General features: G+C 39.7%; 1 protein-coding gene across 1 annotated transcript in view; it reads right to left on the bottom strand.

Annotated features, from left to right (window-relative positions):
- Positions 1-24,062, bottom strand: part of TINAG (tubulointerstitial nephritis antigen) — a 48,567-nt gene that overhangs the window by 7,265 nt on the left and 17,240 nt on the right. The window contains exons 5-9 of the mRNA XM_060788146.2: positions 22,733-22,856; positions 19,084-19,234; positions 7,837-8,014; positions 5,122-5,167; positions 1,187-1,310 (exon numbers count right to left, since the gene is read on the bottom strand). Of these exons, the coding sequence (XP_060644129.2) occupies positions 1,187-1,310; positions 5,122-5,167; positions 7,837-8,014; positions 19,084-19,234; positions 22,733-22,856 (623 nt within the window). The remainder of the gene's footprint in view (positions 1-1,186; positions 1,311-5,121; positions 5,168-7,836; positions 8,015-19,083; positions 19,235-22,732; positions 22,857-24,062) is intronic.

Below are 24,062 nucleotides of genomic sequence, written 5' to 3'. Positions count from 1 at the left end.
TTTGAACTGTGGTGCTGGAGGAAAACTCTGAGAGTGCCTTGGACCGCAAGAAGATCAAACCTGTCCATACTCCAGGAAATGAAGCCTGACTGCTCACTGGAGGGAAGGATATTAGATGCAAAGATGAAGTACTTTGGCCACATCATGAAAAGAAAGGAAAGTTTGGAGAAGACAATGATGCTGGGGAAAATAGAAGGAAAAAGGAAGAGGAGCCAACCAAGGGCAAGATGGATAGTTGTTATCCTTGACTGGCTTGACCTTGAAGAAGCTGGGGGTGGCCACGGCCGACAGGGAGCTCTGGCATGGGCTGGTCTATGAGGTCATGAAGAGTTGGAAGCAACACAACGAATAAACAACACATAGAAAATAGAAATCTATGGGAAAAGCCTATACCCCACCACCAGGGTTTACTTATTTGATATTGTGTGCCTTCATTTCATTTCCACCTTATGACAATCCAGAAGGTTTCTTACTACTTCATCACACTAGAGAATGAATCCACTTAAAATCTGGTTTCTGCCTCCTGCAGAGTTCTGGGGTTTGTAGCTTAGTGAGGCTGTTAAAGTCTCCTCCCTAAACTACAAATCCTAGAATTCTGCAGGAGGCAGAAACCGAATTTTAAGTGGATTCAATCTCTAGTGTGATGAAGTTCTTAGTGAGATTTGTTCAGAAGAGGTTTGTCTTTTCGTTCTTACTTACATGACTTCCTTAATCACATTGCTTATGTATACACCTTACTTATAAACCCTACTTGTAAAAACATATGGAGCCAAACAAGGCCTGAGCTTAGCACGGTGCATCCATAATCATGATACAAAGAAGACCCCTTTTCTTTTGCTTCCTGAGACAAAGGTAAAATGGTATCTTCACCCATTTTATATACAGACACTGACTGATATGGCAATTGCACCTTACTTCAATAACGTTAGAGCAGGACAACACATACATTTCAAGGCATCAGGTTTATTTCACTAGCCCAGTGTATGTTGTGCTGCGCAACTTACATTATCCTCCAACAACTGTCCTCACTCCCTATCTTACAACATTTGCCAACTGAGGCAATCACCACAATTAAGGGGTTGGCTCTGGAAGCCAGGTAAAGCCTGGAGTTTGGAGAAATAATTAGTTATCATTCTGTGCACAATATCTGACCATTGGATATTACATAAACAACAGTTTCACTTACCCGACAATTTTGACAGAGTGAGGCTTCTTCTGATGATTGTTCTGTGTTTTTCCTTCTAGACTCCAAATATGTTTATAAATCCCACTCTTGTAAAGGAAGAAATCATCATATACTTGCATGACAGCTAAATTAAAAAAAAACAGCAAAGGAACTTATTTAATGCTTGTTGTCTTTATTCTTCTAATTTCTTCTAAACAATAAATATTTGAAAATATATGATGCAAGCATCACATCTGGAATTTATTGTTAAGTACTGTCTGTTGTGTTTTCCTGTTAGAAGAAAGTGTACATGTAATGTCATCTGACACCATTGGGTTTATGATTCAATGGTTCAATGAAGAACAAATAAAATGTAAGTGCAAAGCATGTCCTTGTATAAATGGAGGCAAAAAACACACTGCGATGATTGCTTGCTTTTTATTCTTGTCCTCCCATTATTAGTATTTCATACAGTTAATGCCCTTTTTATCACAATTTTCACTTCTTGGCTTTTTCTTTATTTTACCTTTCCATGTTCATAAATTTTCATTTTTTCTGTAGTTTTAACTGAAACACGGAAAGTTTTACTTCAGGTGGGCATCAGGAAAGAAGTACTCATAGCACTTCAAGAAGAGGGTGACTAAAATGATCAAAGGTCTGGAGAACAAGCCCTATGAGGAGCGGCTTAAAAAGCTGGGCAAGTTGAGCCTGCAGAAGAGAAGGCTGAAAAGAGACATGATGGCCATGTATAAATATGTGAGGGGAAGTCTTAGGGAGGAGGGAGCAAGCTTGTTTTCAGCTGCCCTGGAGATTAGGACGCAGAACAATGGCTTCACTCTACAGGAAAGGAGATCCTACCTGAACATTAGAAAGAACTTCCTGTGAGAGCTGTTCAGTAGTCGAACTCTCTGCACAGAGGAATTCACTCTATGGTGGAGGCTCCTTCTTTGGAGGCTTTTAAACAGAGGCTGGATTGCCATCTGTTGGGGGTTCTTTGAATTTGATTTTCCTGCTTCTTGGCAGGGGGTTGGCCTGGATGGCCCATGAAGTCTCTTCCAACTCTATGATTTTATGATTCTATGATTCCAAGACCAAAAAAGGTTTAAGCTCCATAGACTGGAACCTGGGGGTATTGTTAACTATAACTCCTGTTTCCTTGGCACTCATTTTTCTACATTTCCAATCCAGACAAACCTATTTCTTATTCTTGAATGCATCTTTACTCTGTACATTCCCCACAAACAAAAGAGATCTGACAATTTCCATGTTGGATGGATGCACAGTTAATCCTTCCAAATTTTAATCTTGACATGAAAGGAGATACTTTTGTTGCGGCATCTATTTTGGGGGAAAGAGTTGGCAATGTGGAGAGCTCTTTTAAAGATCAAACTGAAACCCAAAGTGAATTCCCTTCCTTACTGACATGAAAGCTACTAGCAGGCACTGCTCATTAGGTTACCTTTCTTTCTATCCTTCTTGGTAGCTTTTTAAATTCTAGCTGTGTTACCTACTCTCTCTGTCTTTATCATTCACTTGTTCCCTTTTTCCATGGCTGAGATCCTACAATGTACTTGTGTGACATAAATTTAAATTCATTCAGTTACATTGTGGTTGCATTATCTTTCCTTTCTGTTGAATACCAACATTGTGGAAACAACTGCATACGACCAATATGTCTACTTATTTTCTCATCATGCAATTAAAAGGTACAGTGGCTATTCCTGTCATTCTATGGAATAAAGTGGCACACTGAAGACACTAAAAAATACCTATGAATGGATGGTTGGGATCATCTTGGTTTGTTCTGATTAGAATAGACCAGTGGTTCTCAACCTTCCTAATGCCATGACCCCTTAATACAGTTCCTTATGTTGCGGTGACCCCCAATCATCAAATTATTTGCATTGCTACTTCATAACTGTAATTTTGCTACTGTTATGAATCATAATGAAAATATCTGATATTCAGAATGTATTTTCATTCACTGGACCAAATTTGGCACAAATACCCAATACGGTCAAATTTGAATACTGGTGGGGTTGGGGGGGGGGGGGTTGATTTTGTCATTTGGGAGATGCAGTTGCTGGGATTTATAGTTAACCTACAAAAGAGCATTCTGAACTCCACCAATGATGGAATTGAACCAAACTTGGCACACAGAACTCCCATGACCAACAGAAAATTCTGGAAGGGTTTGGTCGGCATTGAGTTTTGGAATTGTAGTTCACCTATATCCAGAGAGCACTGTGGGATCAAACAACGATGAATCTGGACCAAACTTGAATACTCAGTATGCCCAAATGTGAACACTGGTGGAGTTTGGGGAAAACAGTCCTTAACATTTGGGAGTTGTAGTTGCTGAGATTTATCATTCACCTACAATCAAAGAGCATTCTGAACCATTCTGATAGAATTGGGCCAAACTTCCCACACAAAACCCCCATGATGAGCAAAAAATATTGTGTTTTCGTATGGCCTTTGGTGACCCCTCTGTCACCCCCTTGCAATCCCCCTAGGGATCCTGACTCCAAGGTTGAGAAACACTCGAGTAGACCCAATGAATCAATTCTTCAACAGTGAACTAAAACCATCCAGCCATTCTCTTCCTCCACTCTGACAATAGGGTTGTGTACTGTAAAACTGTCTTGTGGAGCCATGGACTACATCAGTTGCACAATTGTCAAGAAAGTAAAACACTGGTTCAAAGAACTTAGGCATGCATATAACACCAGCAGGATTCTAGACTGTGTCTATCATAACAATCATTTATGTCCTGCCATGGTGACTCCCATGTCAGTGGAATAGTGAATTTGCTCTGGAATTCACTCTTTAAAACTTTTCTGGATTTACCGAGGGTGTTGAAACCAGTCTGTAATGGCATTCAACACCTATGACAGCTCCTTTAAAGAGTATAGTAGCTAGCTACCACTGCCACTGTCTCTCCCCTCAGACAATACTTGGGTGGAAGGGGGCCTGTTGTTTCACTCATTCTTAGAATTATTTTTTTGCCCTTAGCATCTAAGGCTGCCAAATAATGCAGTTTGATGTACATTATATGGTCTGTGTTGATCATATAATGCAGTCCAATGCAGTTTGAAGTGATTTATATGGGTCTATATGGACCATTTAATGCACTTCAAATTGCATTATTTGACAGTGTAGATCCAGCCTAAACTTCAGCATTTGATACTACAGTGCAACCTTGACTTAAGAGCACTGCGACTTAAGAGCGTTTTGACTTAAATGCCGACACTTGGCCCAGGTTTTGCTTTGACATATAAGCAGCATTTTGAGTTAAGAGATAGCACCAGAAGGAGCACTAGCAAGAGAGTACAGGGCTTTAGGGCTTCCTTTTTTCAAACACTTGTGGGTATTCTATCCAACCCTAATTCTAAATCAGGCAACACAAGCTGGTGCTGATGGGTCAGTTTGAAAAGGAGTCACTGAACCGGGGCTGTTGCAAGAGAAAAGAATGGTGAAATGAACATTGGTTGCAATGAAAAAGGAGGGGATCTGACTCTATGCCCAGGAGTAAGTGAGCACTGCTTTTCCTTTGCGTTACTCATTTCCTCTGGAGAAATCAAAGAGAGAGGAGAGGTGAAGGTGAAATCAATAATTTTAGGTTTGTCAGTCGGGTAGAAGATGCAAAAAAACAAACAAACATATAGCATGTAACAAAGAAGGGTAGAAGCAATGTGCATGCAGTGCGTCCTTGATATTCACAGGGATTTGGTTCCAGCCACCCTGCAACATTGATACCAAAATCTGTGGATGCTCAACTCCCAATATATACAATGGCGCAGTAACATGGTGTCTTTATATAAAATAAGGTTGTTTTATATATCAAATATAAATGGTTGAATCTGTGGAATCCATGGAATGGGGGTGGGTATTGCCATTCTTTCTTTCATACATACATTTTGTAACCAAGTCCAACAATTGCTCTGTTTCTTTACCTTGCACTGGTCCATTTTCTTTAATTTCTTTCATTATATCGGCTTCCTAAAGATATAGAAGAAAATACATATGTATAGATTTCTATATTTAACATTTAGAACAGAAGTGAGAAACAGATGTAAAGGAAGGAAGGAAGATGTGCTACTTTTAACTATTTTGATCCATTGTTTGGTCTTCTGGGTTGTCCAAAGAACTGACAAAGAATATGAGCTTCTCCTTAGACCCTTAATTTAAAATGTCCATCCCTTCTGCTGTTTTTAAGAATTTTAAAATGACTTAGTTCTTACATAAAACCACATAGGAATTCTTTTCCTGTCTTCTTTTAATTTTTTAAAAACACGAGCCTTTGGAAATGAGGCTCAAAAATTGACCACTATAATAGCAGATTTATACAGTAGTGTAAAAACTTGGAAACACTTCAGGTATCATCACATCTGAGAGCTTAAATTAGATCCTTCTAAAGCAGAATTCTAGATTACCAAGAGAATTCAACTTGTGTTCCATCAGAGAAAGGAGGCAGAGATTGACGCACATGCGGATATATAGCCTTAACGCGTCTTCACACAGGGCATTTTTGCCCTATTTTGCTGCTTTGCTTCATGGCAAAGACGGGGCCTGCTATGCACCATCACAGGACAGGCCCCAGCCACTTTCCTCCCAAAGTTGGGGGGAAGCACCAAAAAGCACTTCCACCACAACTACGGAGAGGAAAGTGTATTTGGGTAGCTCTGACAGAGCTACCCTCATTTTCCCTTCAGTTTCCCCATGCGATGGCAGAAAGGGCGGCGGGGCAACTCACGGTGCAGAACATTGCCACCATTTCTAGCATCTGATGTGGGGAGGGAAAGGGTGCCAAAGCACCTTTTCCTATTCCCTCTGTGTGATGTGAGGAAGGGGGAGGGTGAGCAGGGTACCATGAGCTGCCCCTCATGTCTTCCCTTTCTCCGGCAGTTGGGCCATGTGAAGAGTTCCCTAGAGCTCCGTTCTCCATTCTGCCCAGATTAATTTCTCATGCATTCAGGAAATAGCCTTAACAGAAAGTAAGTCTTTGTGTCAGGCTTGCAGGGTTTTGCTTTCAAGAGAGCACTAAAGCTGAGATACAAAATATTGCTCTTAGAATACATACAGAGCAGATGATTTAAAAAAAAAAATGAAGCAAATGGCAGCCTGTAACTAAAGATGTTGATGATACTGGGGGGAGGGGGGAATTAGAAACTTTTAACAATATTTGCATAGAGGTTATAAATATAGAGCCAAAATTATGGTGTTAGTTTGCATTATCTCAAATGCAATCAATTGCATACTTTCTCACTCTCTTGCACACACAATATTGCAGAGACAGCTCAAAGTACATATTACTAATTTTTGCCTGAAGTAAAAGGCAATCAAGATGCATAACAAATCCTCACCAAGTTATATTGGTACCTGATACAGAACGTCCGACAGTTAACATTCCATAGGAATAAAGTGGTAAAAGTGAGACTTTCAGATCTGTATGATTCAGATCAGTATTTCCAAGTGACAACAGAATGTTGCGCCCCATATTAGTAACTGGTGGTGACATAAATAAGTAACTACAGACATGCTGAAGTATGTGTGTTTCCTTTTGCCATGCTTGAATAATATGGAATGTGATCATCTGCATTTTTCCATTTTCTCAACACATCCCTTGTGGATACAGAGAGTCTACTGTCTGATCGGAATTAATATGAAACTAGAAAATATGGGAAATAGCACCTATTCCCCCCACAGATCCAATTTGACTGCCTGCAATGCCCAATATTGGGACCAGTCCTGTAAATGGTTTTCCCCCTTGCAATAGGATCACAATATATTAGACCTTGGCCATAGACCCTTAACTTAAAATGTCCATCTCTTCTGCTGTTTTAAGGTCTCAGTACTATGGCCCTCTTCTGTGCTTTCAAGGTCTCAGTACTATGGCCTTCATTGCCACTTCCCCCTTTTCTTCCCCCACTTACTTGGCGATACCACTAGATAAGGTAATGGCAAGCCATATTTCTCCACTAGGGTTTTTCTCTAATAGAAATCACATAAACAGGATCATTTCCACACCAAGAAAAATGGAAAGATATTTTAGACCTGGGCCAGTTCTGTTGGCCACAGTTCCATGTTTATGTCAAGGCCAGAGGCAGATGTTAGTAAAGACAGAAGGCCTATCAAGCACCCAGAAGGGTTTTTACATTCAAAGCAAGTAGTCTCAGAGAAGCCACAAGTGTTCCACCATTTTCAAATCAAGCATCAAGACCCTTGTGCTCTTTTGTAATGATGTGTTGCATTATACACTCATTAGCATGGATGGGGACGGTGACATTGTTTGGAAGCAATTCCTATCATTTCCCTCCATTGACTGGAGGAGGGCAGGGCTGATGGGAACTGTAATGTAAGAACTATAGACCCATACAGTTTCCGTACCCAAAACATTGAAGAATTCTGAGACCAGCATGAACTGCTGATATTATTCTCAAAGAAAGACCACCAAGTTTCTATTTTAGTATCCAAATGCACCCAAAACCATATTATACACATTTAGAACATACCTCTCTCTCTCTCTCTCTCTCTCTCTCTCTCTCTCTCTCGTTGTGTGTGTGTGTGTGTGTGTGTGAAAACGTTTCTAGTTCTTGGACATAGCTGGCAAGTTATTGATGGCATCACAAAGGGAAAAAGTGAGAATCTGGATTTTATTTTCCTCTTACCTGTGAAGAGATTCTGTAGGGTAAGCCACACTGATAAATACGGTTGGATGGTTCCCAGCAATTTGGACAAGATTGAATGGCTTGCCTTTTCCCTTCAACATCAAAGACACTTGACATTTCACAAGAAGTTTGGTGAATGTGGTTCCAGAACAAAGGATAGCAAGCATGGGACACCAGCCTATTGGAATAACGATGCATTACATTAACATCCTCATCTCCTACATTTTCAATTTTAATTTGCAATGCATTTCTTTTTTAGGGCTACATTTATGCTAACCTCCTTACAAAGTAAACAGCATCTTTAATATCTCACAGTGACTGTGGAATAAAAGATATTTGTTAGCAACTACAAGTAGAGACCAAGGAGAAGAGGGAGTTCATGTGGACCATAAAGGCATAGCGCAAACACAATGAATTCAGCTAACTGAGCAGCCAATTCTGGAAAAGTGACATCCTTAGTTCCAGGTACTGCATTCACTAGGCATTGTTGGCTGCTCCATAGGTACCAAGAAAGTAATATTAGGATTGGTGAACTTGATCCAGAGTTGTATTGATATGTTTGTTTTTATTGTAACACAAGCAAGCAAACAAATACAACAAAGAAATAAAGAATTATATTAAATACTAACCATCCTCTGCCACACGTTGCTATGGCCCAGTCTGTATATATGTGTTTTGTGTGTGTATATATTTATGTATATGTATATATATGTATGTGTGTTTGTGCATGTATTTTTTGTTTTTTGGCTTTTAAAGTCTCTTCTACTGCGTTTTTCCAGTGTTTTTATGAGTGATGGTCACTAGCTGGCCTGATAGGTGTATTATGTCCAAATTTGGTGTCAATTCATCCAGTGGTTTTTGATTTATGTTAATCCCGCAAACGAACACTACATTTTTATTTATATAGATTTGCATATTTGGATGTCAAAATCTATGGAACTCTAGCTTTGAAATCTTGGATATGGAGTAGTTTGGAAATGACATAAATAACATTATGTAACATTATGTAATGAATAATCTTCTATAGGACCATAGGCTGATCAGACCCAATAGAATCCATAGTTCAAAGGTGAATGCTTTGAATTTAAATACTCTGAATGAAATGTTGGATTACAAGTAGAGTTAGAAATACTCCCTGGAGGATAATATCTATGTTGGATTGATTCAATTAATTGAAAATGAGGAAATGCTATCAAATGATGGGAAATATGTAGATGCCTGTATGAAAAGAGAATATCTTCAACAATTGAAATGTAGGATGCTCACTATTACAAACATTGTGTAAGTTCATATTTCTTACCAGTATAATATACTAGAAGTACTAGGCTCACGTACTTGATATGCCATATGCTTTACAACCATAAAGAATACTGCACATAAGAAACAATATGTTTAGACTATGTGGTATCTGTGAAGAATACGATACTTAGACTAGAAATGTCTATGCAATGAAAGAAAGCTTCACAAATAATGTGCAACTGCATAATCTTGTATACCTGTGTGTGTGTGTGTGTTGTAAGATTCATACTTAAGACTTAAGTATGAATCTTAAGTCTTAATGGGAATTTTGGCCTCTCAACTAGACAATACTGTTGTTCACAACTTTGGTAACCTACTACCCAGGTGACTAGAATTGTGAACTCTAAGGAGGTCTGAGGGCTTGTGTTATAACATGAGTGTTGGACTATGACTTTGGAGATCAAGGTTTGACTCTCTGCTCAGTCATGAAAAGCCACTGGTTCATCCTGATCAAGTTGCACATTTTCAGCCCCAGAAAACTTGATGATTTGTCTTAGGATAACCTTAACTCAGAAATGTTTTAAAGACACACAATAATAAGGAACTGTCACTAGATTGGAAAGTATAAAACAAACAATCTTTAGTCTTTCTGCAACAAAGCACATCCAAATATTCACAGTATAAAGAGTTCAACAGCTATATGAAGTCACTCTTTTCAAGCAAGCTCTTTAATAATAATAATAATAATAATAATAATAATAATAATAATAATTGTATACCCCGCCTCCATCTCCCTGAAGGGACTCTGGGCAGCTTAAAAAGTGACATGCCCAACAAAGTGTGACTTTAGACTAGGGTAGGCTAGGTCCCACTCCCATGTCCTTCTTGTGGGCTCCAAGGCCTCCCGAGAGACAAAAAAAAAGTTTACTCCAGAAATTTTCAGACACATGGGAAGAAATGTCTCATCTTTGTCCAATTGTGTCTGGTTTGTTTCATTCTGTGCATGGAGGGAAATTATTGGGAGAAAAGTCTTGTACGAAAAAAAAAAGAATTATTTCTAAGGAGTTCTATGTTAGCATTCAAAACTAGCAACATTGCCAAGAAGACTGGTGGGTATTTTTTTTTTGTATCTACAGTGCTCAAACAATAAAGGAAATTGAGCTATTGTTATGCAGCCATTGTTCTGGGAAAATGTTCAAGTTCTAAAGGGCATTCATTCTCAATGAATAGTGTGTACCTGTCATTGCACAATGTGGGAGTGTGTGTAAAATCTAAAGGCCAACAAATTCAGAAAATGTTTATAAAGATGTTATTACACTCTCTGAGGACTGACTTTATAAATCTCTAAACTTTAGATACTTTTTATGTCAATATGACTACAGATAAAAGCTTATTGAAGTGGCAGCTGAGGCATTCAAGTTGGGTGCTTGTTTTTAAATCAACTTCTCTTTATTGTCATTTACTTTTCACTGTTTTTTTTTTAAAAAAACAGAATGTCACAGAAATTTCTAGGAGTGTAGGGGTTCATTGGGCTGCATCAGAAAGCTATATCTTGTACATCATTTTATGGACCAGTTTTGTTTTCTATCCATTCCCTCTAAATCACATCTTGACCTAGAATGGCAAACAAGAAAAAAAATCATCCATTAGCTAGAACGAGGACATATGAATGGTTTCTACAATAGCATTCAACAGTCTGTGAAACCAGGTTGTTTATAACAGATATCCTTCTTTTTTAAAGCAGATACAGTGAGGCAGCCTGTTCAGGCTATCGATGCTGTGAGGAAGTAGCAACATCTTGGAAGAAGATATTGCAATGGCACACCCGAGCCTTTGGAGAAAAAACTATAGTGTCTGGCTTTACTTGGGGGCTATCTGTATACCTTCTGTTAAGATTAAGACACTTTAACACACAGAGGCACTTTAGGCAAAGTGAAAAGATAACCAAATGAGTTTACTGAAAACATGATGAATAAAGGGTTAACTCCACCCGGGACTATCATAAGGTAACTTAAAACAATACATTTCAAAAGGAGCCTTTGCTGGCTGCAGTCATCTCTCTGGAGTCTTTGAAAGTCTCTTGCCTCTGGTGCAAAGTGATGGTTATAAACTGTCTTAATCTTCATTCTTGTGAAGCATAAGCTGGTCATAAGCTTCTGTTGTCCTTTGGACTGTTGGTATAAAAATAGCGCTGAATGCAGGTGCTAAGGATGCCTGTTTTTGGATTGCTAGGCCTAGGGCTACCAAACAATCCCAAGCCTAAGACACAGTAGCTGTGCTGTAGAAAGAGGAGTCCAGACAGAGAACTCTATTCAGGAAAATGGAATAGACCAACTAAAGCTGGCCTCTGGGGGGATTTTAAGCTCCACCCAGGCATGTAGCTGGGGGGAGGGGCTTGGGGGGCTTCAGCCCCCCCCCCCCGAAATTATCATGGTGGTCCGCGAGAAGGCCTTACTGGTACATTATTTAAACTGTTGTGTTTATTCATATCATGATCTGATCACCATGCTCAATATATCCCATATGCATGGGGATATTGGGTTAACGATACAAAAGGTTTGCTAGGGTAGACCCTCTATCACTCAGACTCAGCCCCCCCGAACCAAACTCACCCCCCCCCCCCAAACAAAATCCTGGCTACAGGCCTGGCTCCACCCAAAACTAATACAAAGAAATGTATCTACATACTGAGGAGAGGAAAAGGTAGAGCCAAAATGTCACAATTGTATATTCCCCATGCAGAATCCCATAAGCTACTCTGTGTAAAGTGGTATTTAGAATCATCAATAAAAGGCCCTCTTTCATTGGAGAGAAAGTATTGCTAGAGTAAACTGTGTGTGTGTGTGTGTGTGAAAAAGAGAAAAGAGGGTTTATTAACATAAATTACATGATTAAGAGGAACAAAAAAAAACTAGGATGAGCTGCTTGGGAAGGTCTGGAGACAAATGAGGCAAGGACATGAAGCAATGGATGTCAACTGCAGGAAAAAAGAGTCCTCCTGAATAGCAAGAAGAACACTGTCTAGGAGTGTGGCAGTATTCCTTCTTTGGAGGCTTTGAAACAGAGGCTGGGATATCAAACTGTCGAGTGCATTGATTGTGTAGTTCTTCAATGCAGCAACAGGTTGCAGGTTCGAATCCGAGGAGATCACAGATGAGCTCCCTCTGTCAGCTCTGGCTCCCCATGCGTAATTATGGGTATTTATCTTATGGGTAATTATAAATATGAATAAGGCCCCATCATCATGATGTGGGGACATGACAGAAGCCTCCCACAAGAATGGTAAAATATCAAAATATCTGGCCGTCCCCTGTGTAACATCCTTGCAGACAGCCAATTGTTTCAAACCAAAAGCGACTTGCAGTTTCTCAAGTCACTCCTGACACAAAAGAAATCCTGAAGAAAACTTAACTAGTGATCCAGGGCCCTTCCAGACAGGCCCTATATCCCAGGATTTGATCCCAGGTTTTCTGTTTATCTCAGATTATCTGGCAGTGCAGACTAATATCCAGTTTAAAGCAGAAAACCTGGGATTAGATCCTGGGATATAGGGTCTGTCTGGAAGGGCCCTTAGTCAACTTTAGGGTGTGTAATGGGAGGCAAAATTATCCTGTGCTCAGTTTCTGATTTGACATTGTCTGGCGGCAGCCTTGAACCTGTGATAACCACATACAAGATTCCTGTTGCAGTAGTTAATGGCAGGTGTGCTGCACTGCATGGACAGTCAAGAGAGTTGGAGAGACAAGGGGAAAAGACTCCATGTGCACCCAGCCCTTTTAACTTTGTACAGAGAGGCAATGGATCATACTCTCCATTAGTTCTGCCATACACTTTTTTTCCCTTGTGAACTGAATAATATAAGTTAGATTTAACTATAGAAAAAAGGGTAGAACACACATAATTGGATTAGTGTGCTAGGCACTTGCAGTCATAGAAAAATCATTGATGCTGAGAAGCTTAAAGTTAAAATTGCTCTTTGCGTGACACAGAAGCTAAAGAGATGTAAGGGTGAGTAAGAGGAAGAAAAAGTGAAAGAAAGAGCCAAAAGATGAAAATATCAAAGGATACTTAGAACCTTTGAGGTGCTTGGTTCATCTGTATTTTATTCTGTGAAATTGAGAGTTTCTGAAGAAATTTTGCCTCAGACATGAAACCCAACTGAAAGCGTGAAAACTATTTTAGTTCCTCAAGGAGCAACAGAAATATTGTCAAGTAACACCACAGATCACATTCTCCTGAATGGCTTAATCTCATTAGTGCATTTGGGCAGGGAGCAGCTGAAGTCAATAGACGTGAAAGGGTGAATATGTAACGGACAAGAAACAATCAGGGACAGCTAGTCACCTCTCAGCAAAGGATTCCCCCAGGCAGTAAGAAGTCAGACCTTGAAACTGCTAGGCCATCAAATGCTCATCAAGGTGGCCAATTGAAACATTCACACCTACCTCAAACATACAAGAGTTCTTTCTCACACCCTGGACATTCCACAGATATAGAAACCCCATTTTCCTAGTTTCCAACAGACCTCACAACCTCTGAGGATGCCTGCCATAGATGCAGGTGAAGCTTCAGAAGAGAATGCTTCTGCAGCATGACCATAGAGCCCGAAAAACCCTATATGCTTATTGTAAGGCTGATCCGTATCTCCAGAAAATCTCAGATTGGGCTTCTGTGACCAAGGAACTGTGACAAGGACAGAAGGTCCCAATAAGATTAAGACAAGGGTTGGGGATGATTTGGCTCTTCAGATGTTGAAATCTGTTGTCCCTGTCTAGGATAGCAACTGTCAAGAGAACAAGGCAAAGATGCAAAAGGACTAAGGATTGCTAAATGGATGAGAGACCACCACCTAGAAATAATGGAAACAATCTGGAATCTATCTGGGAAGAATTTACCATCAAAGAAGCACCGACTTCCTCTGCTCTCAAGCAATGCAGGGTAGCTCCAAAGAGCCATTGCCATCACTGTCTTCCTACCAAAACAACCAAAAGAAGCTAGAAAAGGTGCTGTGACAAACAGAGGTACCATGCTGACCCATGTTTTCTGGGTCATTTTTATTTACCATAAATATTTTGATTTATACAGTAATATTAACACAGGCAATTAGTTCTGGGTGTTTAAATTTTTGTGAAAGCCTGTAATACTTGCTTAGCAGCCTCACTAAACTAATATTGGTAATTGGCATCCCATTGGTGTAACAGGCATTTTAATTTCCAACACCCATGAGTACTCTCATAATGTCAAATTATTGCCGTATAAATAAACAGAGCAATTAAATGACAGTGAACAGGCACCAGAATTTAGATTTCTCGCTTGAAAGAGAATTCTGATTTTCTTCACCCCTGAGCCTACATAATACTTGTTATGGGTAATTATAAATATTAATAAGGCCCCATCATGACTTGAAGGCACACGACAACAATCACATTTGCACTGAATTACTATTTAAATCCATTTTAAAAGCCCTAGAAAATGTTTTTCCACACATTTTAGAAGGGTGGAAGAAATCTCATATTTTAATATTAAACAATATTTTCCCTTTCATTATTCTTGGAAGAAGTGGTCAAATATATTTGTGTTTTAAAAATGCATTTTCCTTCTCATTATTATTGGAAGCAGGAAAACACACTTCAAAAGTGGGGTTTATAGAGGCATTATCTAGAATTATTCTCTTCTTGGTCAACAAGAAGAATGCATTGGTGTAAATGGATTATTTTAATAAAGGAAACCTAACTTACCATGTTTATACCATTTGTAGAAGGAAGATGAAACAATGTGTGAATTGGAGAGAAGTTTGATGGAATATATTCTGTAGTTAAACCAAAAGATTTTGGGAGACTGATAGCTGGCAATAGCCATGTCATAAGAACAAACCTCTTCAAGCACTATAAATCCCTTTAAAGTAAACAATACAGATGTGCAGAGACCATGCTATAGCTCAATGGTTCTCAGCCTGTGGATCCCCAGGTGTTTTGGCCTACAACTCCTAGAAATCCCAACCAGTTTACCAGCTGTTAGGATTTCTGGGAGTTAGAACATCAAACATCTGGGGACCAATAGGTTGCGAACTACTGCATAGCTCTTCCCTGGAACAGCTTTCTGAAGCTGCAACTACACAGTAAAATGAATGAATGTTTGAAACTCATTTAACTCCTGTGGCCCAATGCTGTGGCACCATGGGAGTTGTAGTTTTACACATTCTTTAGCCTTCTCTGCCAAATAGTGCTAGTACATTTTTCATCCATTTAAAAAATATTTTCAAAATAGCCTTGCCAACCCTAGTTTCAGTTCCCTAAGTTTACAGTTAGCATGTTGTAATAGTCAGAGATACCTGGAGAATTCTTTCAATAATATTTAGAAGAGCAAAGGTTCAGATGTTTTGATCTCTGTGGACCCTTTCATTACCTAGACAACAGTAATGTGAGGGCGGGAGGATACTTGCGGCTTCTATTGGTGGATCTCAGGGTACTAATGTAAATAATTTCAAAAGTGGATCCTGCAAGCCTATAGCCTACCCAGCCAATTTGCCAATTTGCACATTGTTCCAGATTATTTATTCAGGTGAATATATCCTGGAGACACCAGAATGAAAAGGAAAAATCAGGTTAATTTCTGTTCTATGGACACTCTGAACCACAGCTATTCTTCAACAGTTGTAGGAATGAATATCTGGGGTTATTTCAGGCCATGAAAGTATATTCCCAGAAATGCAGAAATGTCCACTGCCCTGCAAGGAGAATGAAAGAGTGTGGAGCAGTGTGACGCTTCTTGTTGTTGCATGCCTTCAAGACCTTTTTGACACATGGTGTCCCTACAATGAACCTATCATAGGGTTTTCTTGGCACAATTTGTTTAGAGTGAGTTTGTCATTGCCTTTTTCTAAGGCTGAAAGAGTGTGACTTGTCTAGCATCACACAGTAAGTTCTCTGACCGAGTAGAAATTCAAGCATGCAAAAAGAAAAAAACCGTGTGTGTGAAGTGAGAATTATTTAATGCACATTTCTATGTCTATTCTGAAACAGATCCCACTGAAAACAGTGTGACATACTCCTATTGAAATAAATAAAGGGCTGAGGTATTAGGGTGTATGTATACTATAGAATTAATTCAGCAACTACACTGTAGTTGCTGAATTAATTTGAAACAACTGTTTGATACAACTTTGACTGCCATAGTGTCATTGCAAGTTGTATTTTGGTGGGGCATTGGCACTCTCACCAGCAAAGAAGGCTAAAGTCTAGTTTAAATCTAGTTTAAATTTTTAATTGAAATGTTTCTTCACATTTAATTATTGCCTATGCCAGGGGTCCTCAAACTTTTTAAACAGAGGGCCAGGTCACAGTCCCTCAAACTGTTGGAGGGCTGGATTATAATTTGAAAAAAAACATGCACACTGAACATATCTTATTTGTAGTGCAATACAAATATTATTTGTAGTTAATACAATAATTAAAATGAAGAGCAATTTTAACAAATATAAACTTATTAGTATTTCAATGGAAAATGTGGGCCTGCTTTTGGCTGATGAGATAGGATTGTTGTTGTTGTTGTGTGCTTTGAAGTCATTTCAGACTTAGCTTGACCCTGAGCGAGGGCCGGGTAAATGACCTTGGAGGGCCATGTTCGGCCCTCGGGCCTTAGTTTGGGGACCCTTGGCCTATGCTGTAAGCTGCCTTGAATCCCCCTCAGGGTCAAGAAGGATGGGATATAAATATAATAAATAAATAAATAAATAAATAAATAAATTTAGGGTCCTTCCACACCGGCCCAAAAATGCATGACCTGTCACGTTTTTATCTGAGTGTCCAAATGATGCCTCAGGTCAATGTGAATTAATTCAGAACAATGCAAGGTTTAGCCGTTTTGTTCCAAATTAATTAGATATCTAATTAGACCCAGGCATTCCTGAAAGGCCTGGGTCTAATGGAGTATTGGGTCTGTGTGGACTCACCCCTGGGTAATCCTGAGACTACCAGGAGGTGAGTTCCCATTGTCATCTCACACATTTTGGGCTCCAGGAGCCCAATATGTGTGAGATGGCACTCCCTCCCTCCCCCAGGCCTCCAAAACAAGCTTTAAATTTTAAAAACTGTCTGAGTCGCCATAACAGTGGTCCTTGTGTCCGCCTGGCTCATATAAATAATGTGTCAGGAGATGGGGGGGGGGGTGATTTTCCTCCTCACCCACCCTCTACCTCCCGGTCCCCTGGTGCATCATTTCTACATTGCCAGGAGGACTCAAGATGAGTTTTTTTTAAAATTTAAGGCTTGTTTTGGGGGGCTTCTGGGGGGCTGGGTTCCATCCCAATAGTTACCGGGATGGCATCTGTACACCCTACCCTGGAAAGCCTGGGTTTGGGGCAGTTTGTGGGAACAAAAACCCACGCTGAAGCAGGTTTTAATATCTGCTTTGACATGGGTTTTACCCGTGTCTGGAAGTGCCCATAGGGCCCTTCCACACAGCCCTAAATCCCAGAATATCAAGACGGAAAATCCCACATTCTCTGAGAGTGGACTTAGATAACTCAGTTCAAAGCAGATATTGTGGGATTTTCTGCCTTGATATTCTGGGATATTGGGCTGTGTGGAAGGGCCTACAGAGAGGCAGAAGCTGTAGAAATGCTCCCCAGGCTCTTCATCAGAGTCATCTGCTACTTTGGTTCACACACATAAACATTCCCCTGAATTAAGTTACAAAACATATTCTTACACATGGGCCTTTATGGCTAAGGATGTTTGAGCCAACATCAAATTTCATTCCAAGCTATCTTGAAAACTACTTATAAGAGAGTTCACATTTGGTGATCAAAACATGCCCCAAAGCATAGCTGCATTTTTTCCACCCAACCCCTATTCCAGAGGCTCAAAATATTTTTGTGTGTGCCATTTATTTTAACGGTATACCAAAGATATTAATTCTGTAAGGCCAGGATGCTGCATTTTTATCATCATTATTTTTATGTTTTAACTCCCTTTTAATATATATGTGTGTGTATTTCATACGGCAGCTTATTTCATTCCTGTTTATCTCTTTTGTCATCCATTGTTTTAATACAAAAAATAAATTATCCTTTATTTTAATCAATATTGTGATCCACTTTGTGTCCCATCCTGGGAAAAAACCAAGATATCAATAAATGCAGAGAGGTTAACTCAAGAAAGAGACAGACATGAAGCTATTAGGGAGTTGACAAACGAAGTAAATTCATATTTATATCCAGGTCTTGGTCAAATACTATTCAAATACTAGAGAAATGATTGATTGGATTGATTGATTTACTGCCCTTATATTCAGGACAGTTTTTTGACTGTTGAACAAAGGGTATCCCATAGGGTTTACTGCCTGAAAAAGTGGCCAAGTATGTTTTATTTATTATATTTACTTACTTTGACAGTGATCCCAGAAGCATTAATAACTTATTGGAGAAGGAACAGGAGTGGTTTGAGTGTTGGACTATGATCTCAGGAAATTGGTGTTTGAATCCCTGCTCAGCTATGGAAACCCACTGGGATTACATCTATACTGTAAATGAATGCAGTTTAATACAACTTTAACTGCCATGACTCCATGATATGGTATCGTGAGTATTCTATTTTGGTGAGGCAGTAGCACTTTGTGGCAGAGAAGGCTAAAGACCTTGTGAAACTACAACTCCCAGGGTTTCATACCATTGAGCCATGGCAGTGAAAGTAATGTCGCTGCCATGAATTCTACAGTGCAGATCCACCATAGGTGGCCTTGGGCAAATCACACTGTCTCAACCTCATTTTAACAACAACCAGTTGATTTAACTGTTGTCTAATATCTCAACCTGTGTTCGGTGTACAGAAAATGTATCATGACTACTTTCATACTTGGTAGATGTTTGTAATATATACATTATAATCTTGTAACAAAGTCTAGATGGTTAGATAAATTTTCTTAGACCATTATTGATTCTGGTTGTTTTACATTTACAGGGAATACACACACACACACACAATCATTTATATGTAAACAATCACTTACCCATATTTCTTGAGATAAGACCAAGCACCCATTATGCTTCCTCCTTTGCATCCGTATTGATTCCGGGTGTCACAAGAGATCAAATGTTGAGGGGAAAGGTTGTCTGTGAAACGACCTTTGGAATGAATTGCAATCCTATCCGCAGCAACACCTGTTTTATGGGGAAACAGCCAATTCCTATGTGATCAAGAAATGACTTCTATCCTTTTTTCTGCACTGGATATATTACATCATATATTACAAACTTTTTAATATTGCATGTTTCCTTAAAATTAGAAACCCATAGTTTATGAATTGTATAGAGTATCTTCAGAAAAACAGTATACAATGTTAGCTAACTGGAACAATAACCAAGAAAATCAAGATGTTCTGAAGTGTTTACCTAGTTCACATTGCTGACCTAAAGCATATCTGACAAAGATATATAATGTTCTAGTGCTTGAATACATGAAGGACCATCTACACTCATGTGCCTCTGTTCATCCACTGAAATATAATTATGTAGGGTTGCTGTGAGTTTTCCAGGTTGTCTGGCTATGTTCCAGAAGCATTCCCTCCTGACGTTTCGCCTGTTTTTGAGTCTTGTACACAGAGAAGTCATTGAAATCCACAAGCACGTGGGCCATTTCAACAGAAAGGAAGAAACCATGAAAATGAACAAAAGCTGGCTACCAGTGTTAAAAAAAACTCTAAAATCATAGCAGTAAATAAAGAGCAACACTCAAAAACAGGGGAATTCCAGGCAAGAAACAATCAAGGCCAGCTAATCACCTCCCAACAAAGGATTCCCCCAGGCAGTAAGAAGCCAGACCTTGAAAACTGCTAGGCCATTAAATGCTAATTATGGTGGCCAATTGCTACAGTCACACCTACTTCAAACAGACAAAGAGTTCTTTCTCCCACCTTGGACATTCCACAGATATATAAATCCATTTCCCTCATTTATTTATATTTATTTTGCGTATTTCCACCCCGCCCTTCTCAACCTCCAAGGGGGGACTCAGGGCGGCTTACAAAAGGCACAATTCGATGCTAACACAACAATAAGATAAAAACATATATAAGCAGCAATTATAAACAATTAAAACAATAAATTATACATTATAATCAATAAAACCAATCTAATGCTCAACGTTCACCAGCTCAGAGTCCATAAATTAATTCCACATTGTCAAATCCTATCAATTCTAGTTGTCATTGTCCTTTGTCTATCTGCCAGATTACCCAAAAGCCTGGTCCCATATCCATGTTTTTTATTTCCTTCTAAAAGAGAGGAGGGATGTCGATGACCTAATTTCCCTAGGGAGTGAATTCCACAGGTGAGGGGCCACCACCTAGAAGGCCCTGCTCCTCGTCCCCACCAACCTCACTTGTGATAGAGGTGGAGCCGAGAGCAGGGCCTCCCCAGACGATCTTAAACTCCAAGGCGGGACGTAGAGGGAGACGCGTTTCCAACAGACCTCACAACCTCTGAGGATGCCTGCCATAGATGCAGGTGAAATGTCAGGAGAGAATGCTTCTGGAATATGGCCATACAGCCTGGAAAACACTCAACAACTGATTCTGGCCATGAAAGCCTTTGACAATACATATAATTATGTAGTCTGAAAGAGCCTAATTGTCTTCAATACCTTACAGAAAAAATGGAAAAGGGCACACTCACAGGGTGGAAAATAACTGATTATTATTTTGCTAACTTTTTGAAATTGTGAAAGATGGCACTGCTGATAAGCTGCAACTCAAACAGTATCTGCCTGTGACTGGGATGCTTATGCCTGTGTGCTAATAATGTTTGGGGCAAAAATAGGGCAGTCTGTAGCCTGCTGGGAACCAGAAAGGGGCAGAAAAATCTGGAGAAATAAAACTTGGACAGTTGACCTGCTGGGGAAAAAGAAGTGGAGGGTTTCGAGGAGGTAAATGGGATAACAGAAATTAATTCAAAGCCAGGGAACTTCTGAAACTTCCTCAGGGGAAGATTAATTATACATAAATATCGCCATCCCTCAACATTATTACCATCCCTCAACATTATTGCTCTCCCTCAGCATTCCTCTGATATAGAATAGTGACTACTGACTGGTATTATGCCGATTCCAATCACACAGCCACACAATTGCAGTCCCTCAGCAGTACAAAGCCACATTTCTAGATGGGCTGTGTAACTCTGTCCTCCCAATGTGATGAGGATGATGATAATGATGACTGCAAAATGCTGAAAGGGCAGAAGATGCAACCACAGAAGTGCCTAGATCAGCGGTTCTCAACCTGTGGGTCCCCAGATATTTTGGGTTTCAATTCCTAGAAATCCTAACAGCTGATAAACAGATTGAGAGCCACTGGCCTGAATTCATTGCATGAGTAGGTCTCAAGATCACAGAAAACACTGATGGGTTTTGGTTACCAATAACCCCTGACTTCATTGCAGGGATATGATGGTCTGGCAATGGGTTTCTACTGTGATGGTTTCGGTCCCCAAGTCCACAACCTTCTTCTCACTGAATGGTAGCATAATATCCCCATGGATATACTCAACATTTAAAGATGACTATAGTCCCTCAGTCTGAAAGTAGTCTGTGCACTTTCCATTTAATTTAATTGGAAAGATTCCTGTGTGAAAGAACTCAATGTTCACATTTTACTGGCTACAAAGACCTGGCTTTTACTTGATGTTACTGTTTTTCTTTTCTCCTTAAGTAATGTATAGAAGTGGAAATGATAAAATGCTTCTTGAAAAAGAGAAGACACTCAAACCCCATGCACGTGGGAGGTGGTGAGAAACATCCATACTAAATGGAACAGAGGGAGTAAATGCTGTGGGGCTTTTTGCAGAACAAAGCTGAATTTTTAAAGCGTTCCTTGTTCATAATGCAGAATTTCTAAAACAAAATTCATAAATGTTCCTTGCTTTGATACAACTTTTAGAATCTCCTGAGGCTTAGAAGCATTCCCCAAGATGGTTGAAGAATGCCAGAAGAAAAAGATGCCACCACAGAAGCTTCTGAATTCATTGTTTCCAAAACAAAACAAAAAAACATTGTTCAAGCCTAGGAGTTAAGTGTCATATAATATTTTCAAAGATATCTAGCCAGCACCATATCTTCCAAACTTTTATGGAAGAAAACTTGGACATGTGTGGCCAAGCTCCATTAGGGTAGATGGAGTTATTGATAAGGAAGAACCAACAAGTGGGGCATGCTGCAACAATTTGCTTCTACCTGAGTCAACTGGGAAGGATGCAATGCCATCCTTCCTCACCTCTTGAGGTAATTGAATGCAAGCTATTTTTCATTTTAGACTCGGTTTTCAACAATTGAAGTAAGCTGAGGACAAAGTGGAAGACAAGAGAGAAAGTGGGATTTTGTAAAAAAAAAAAGTGGCAGAAGGTTAATGAGGATGGTCCCTCTAAATCAGTGGTTCTCAATCTGTGGGTTCCCAAATGTTTTGGCCTTCAGCTCCCAGAAATCCTAACAGCTCATAAACTGGTTGGGATTTCTAGGAGTTGTAGGCTGAAACACCTGGGGACCCACAGGTTGAGAACTACTGCACTAAATAGAAATAATTGGGATCCAAGAAATCAACTACAAACTGAAAGTGTTTGACACAGTCTGGGGCAGAAAAGAGAGTGAGAGAAACAAAAGCAGGATTTTACTTGCAGTTGAAAAGGCCCAGGATGCAGCACAGTTTCTTTGATCCAATGGGTCATGAATCCAACCTGGCCACTCATGCCAGGCCACAAAAAATTCAGGGAAGTCATCTTCTGCAGTTTGAGTCTCCTTTTTTAAAAAAAAGCAAATTGTCCCGATGGATTACTATGAATTGTAAATGTTACATGTTATTATTTTTATATATAATGAGTCTTAATTTTGGCTTAAATATGGATCTGCGAGGATTCTGGGTGGGATGGTTGATGCTCTATGTGTTTTTCTTTTGTATGGCATTGAATGTTTGCTGACTTTGTTGTTCACTGCCCCGAGTCCCTTCAGGGAGTGGACAGTATATAAATAATTATTGGGTTGTTGTAGGGACCTCACTACCTCTGAGGATGCTTGCCATAGATGCAGGCAAAACGTCAGGAGAGAATGCCTCTAGACCATGGCCATACAGCCCGAAAAAACCTACAACAACCCAGTGTTTCTGGCCATGAAAGCCTTCAACAATACATTAAATAATTATTGTTTTCAAGAACTAGTTTTCATCCTCTCTCATGTCTGCTGCTTCTGCACACAGAACGCAGAAATGAGACCTGTACCTGAGTCCACACTCTCTACTTAAGGATCACTTCCATAGGATCCTTTATATATGAAGTCATGAAAGGGAGGTTGGCAAACACACCGCCCATATAGAGTGCATCTCCATTGTGGAATTAATGCAGTTTGACACTACATTAACTGACATGTTTCAGTTCTTAAGGAATCTGATGAGTTGTACTTTGGTGAGGCACCGGCACTATTTGTCAGAAAAGGCTTATGGGAGTTGTAATTCCATAGCATTGAGTTACTGCAGTTAAAGTGATATTAAACTGCATGAATTCTACAGTGTAAGTAAAGGTAAAGGTTTTCCTCTGACATTAAGTCCAGTCATGTCCATTCAGATGAATTTCAGGCTAATTCGGTTAAACCTAAAGCAAACAGAATTTTCTAAATAAAATCCAGATTCTGAAACTACCTTAAAAGATCTGGACCTTCAGGGAAGACCATCTAGCCACCACCACCCCCAATGCAAAATTCAGGAGTTTGGGCCAGCTGTGTGGCCTAAATCCTGAAAAGAACCGGGATTTTAAATGCCAGTTCCTCTCGGGATTTTGGCCTGTCTGGAAGAACCCTTAGAGAATTTCCTGACAAATATGTCTGATTTTGTCTGTGTGAGAAGACCATCTCTTCCTTGCTTCAAGCTGCCAAAGGTCTTGCTCCAACTCTGGAAATGCATGTTATAGAAGGTCTAAAGAGACAGGTCTCATTTCCTTACAATGAAATGATACA

This window comes from Anolis sagrei, chromosome 1, assembly GCF_037176765.1.
Source record: "Anolis sagrei isolate rAnoSag1 chromosome 1, rAnoSag1.mat, whole genome shotgun sequence".
Lineage (NCBI taxonomy): Eukaryota > Metazoa > Chordata > Lepidosauria > Squamata > Dactyloidae > Anolis > Anolis sagrei.
Note: the sequence above shows the minus strand (reverse complement) of the source record. Positions and strands in the feature narration are given on the sequence as shown.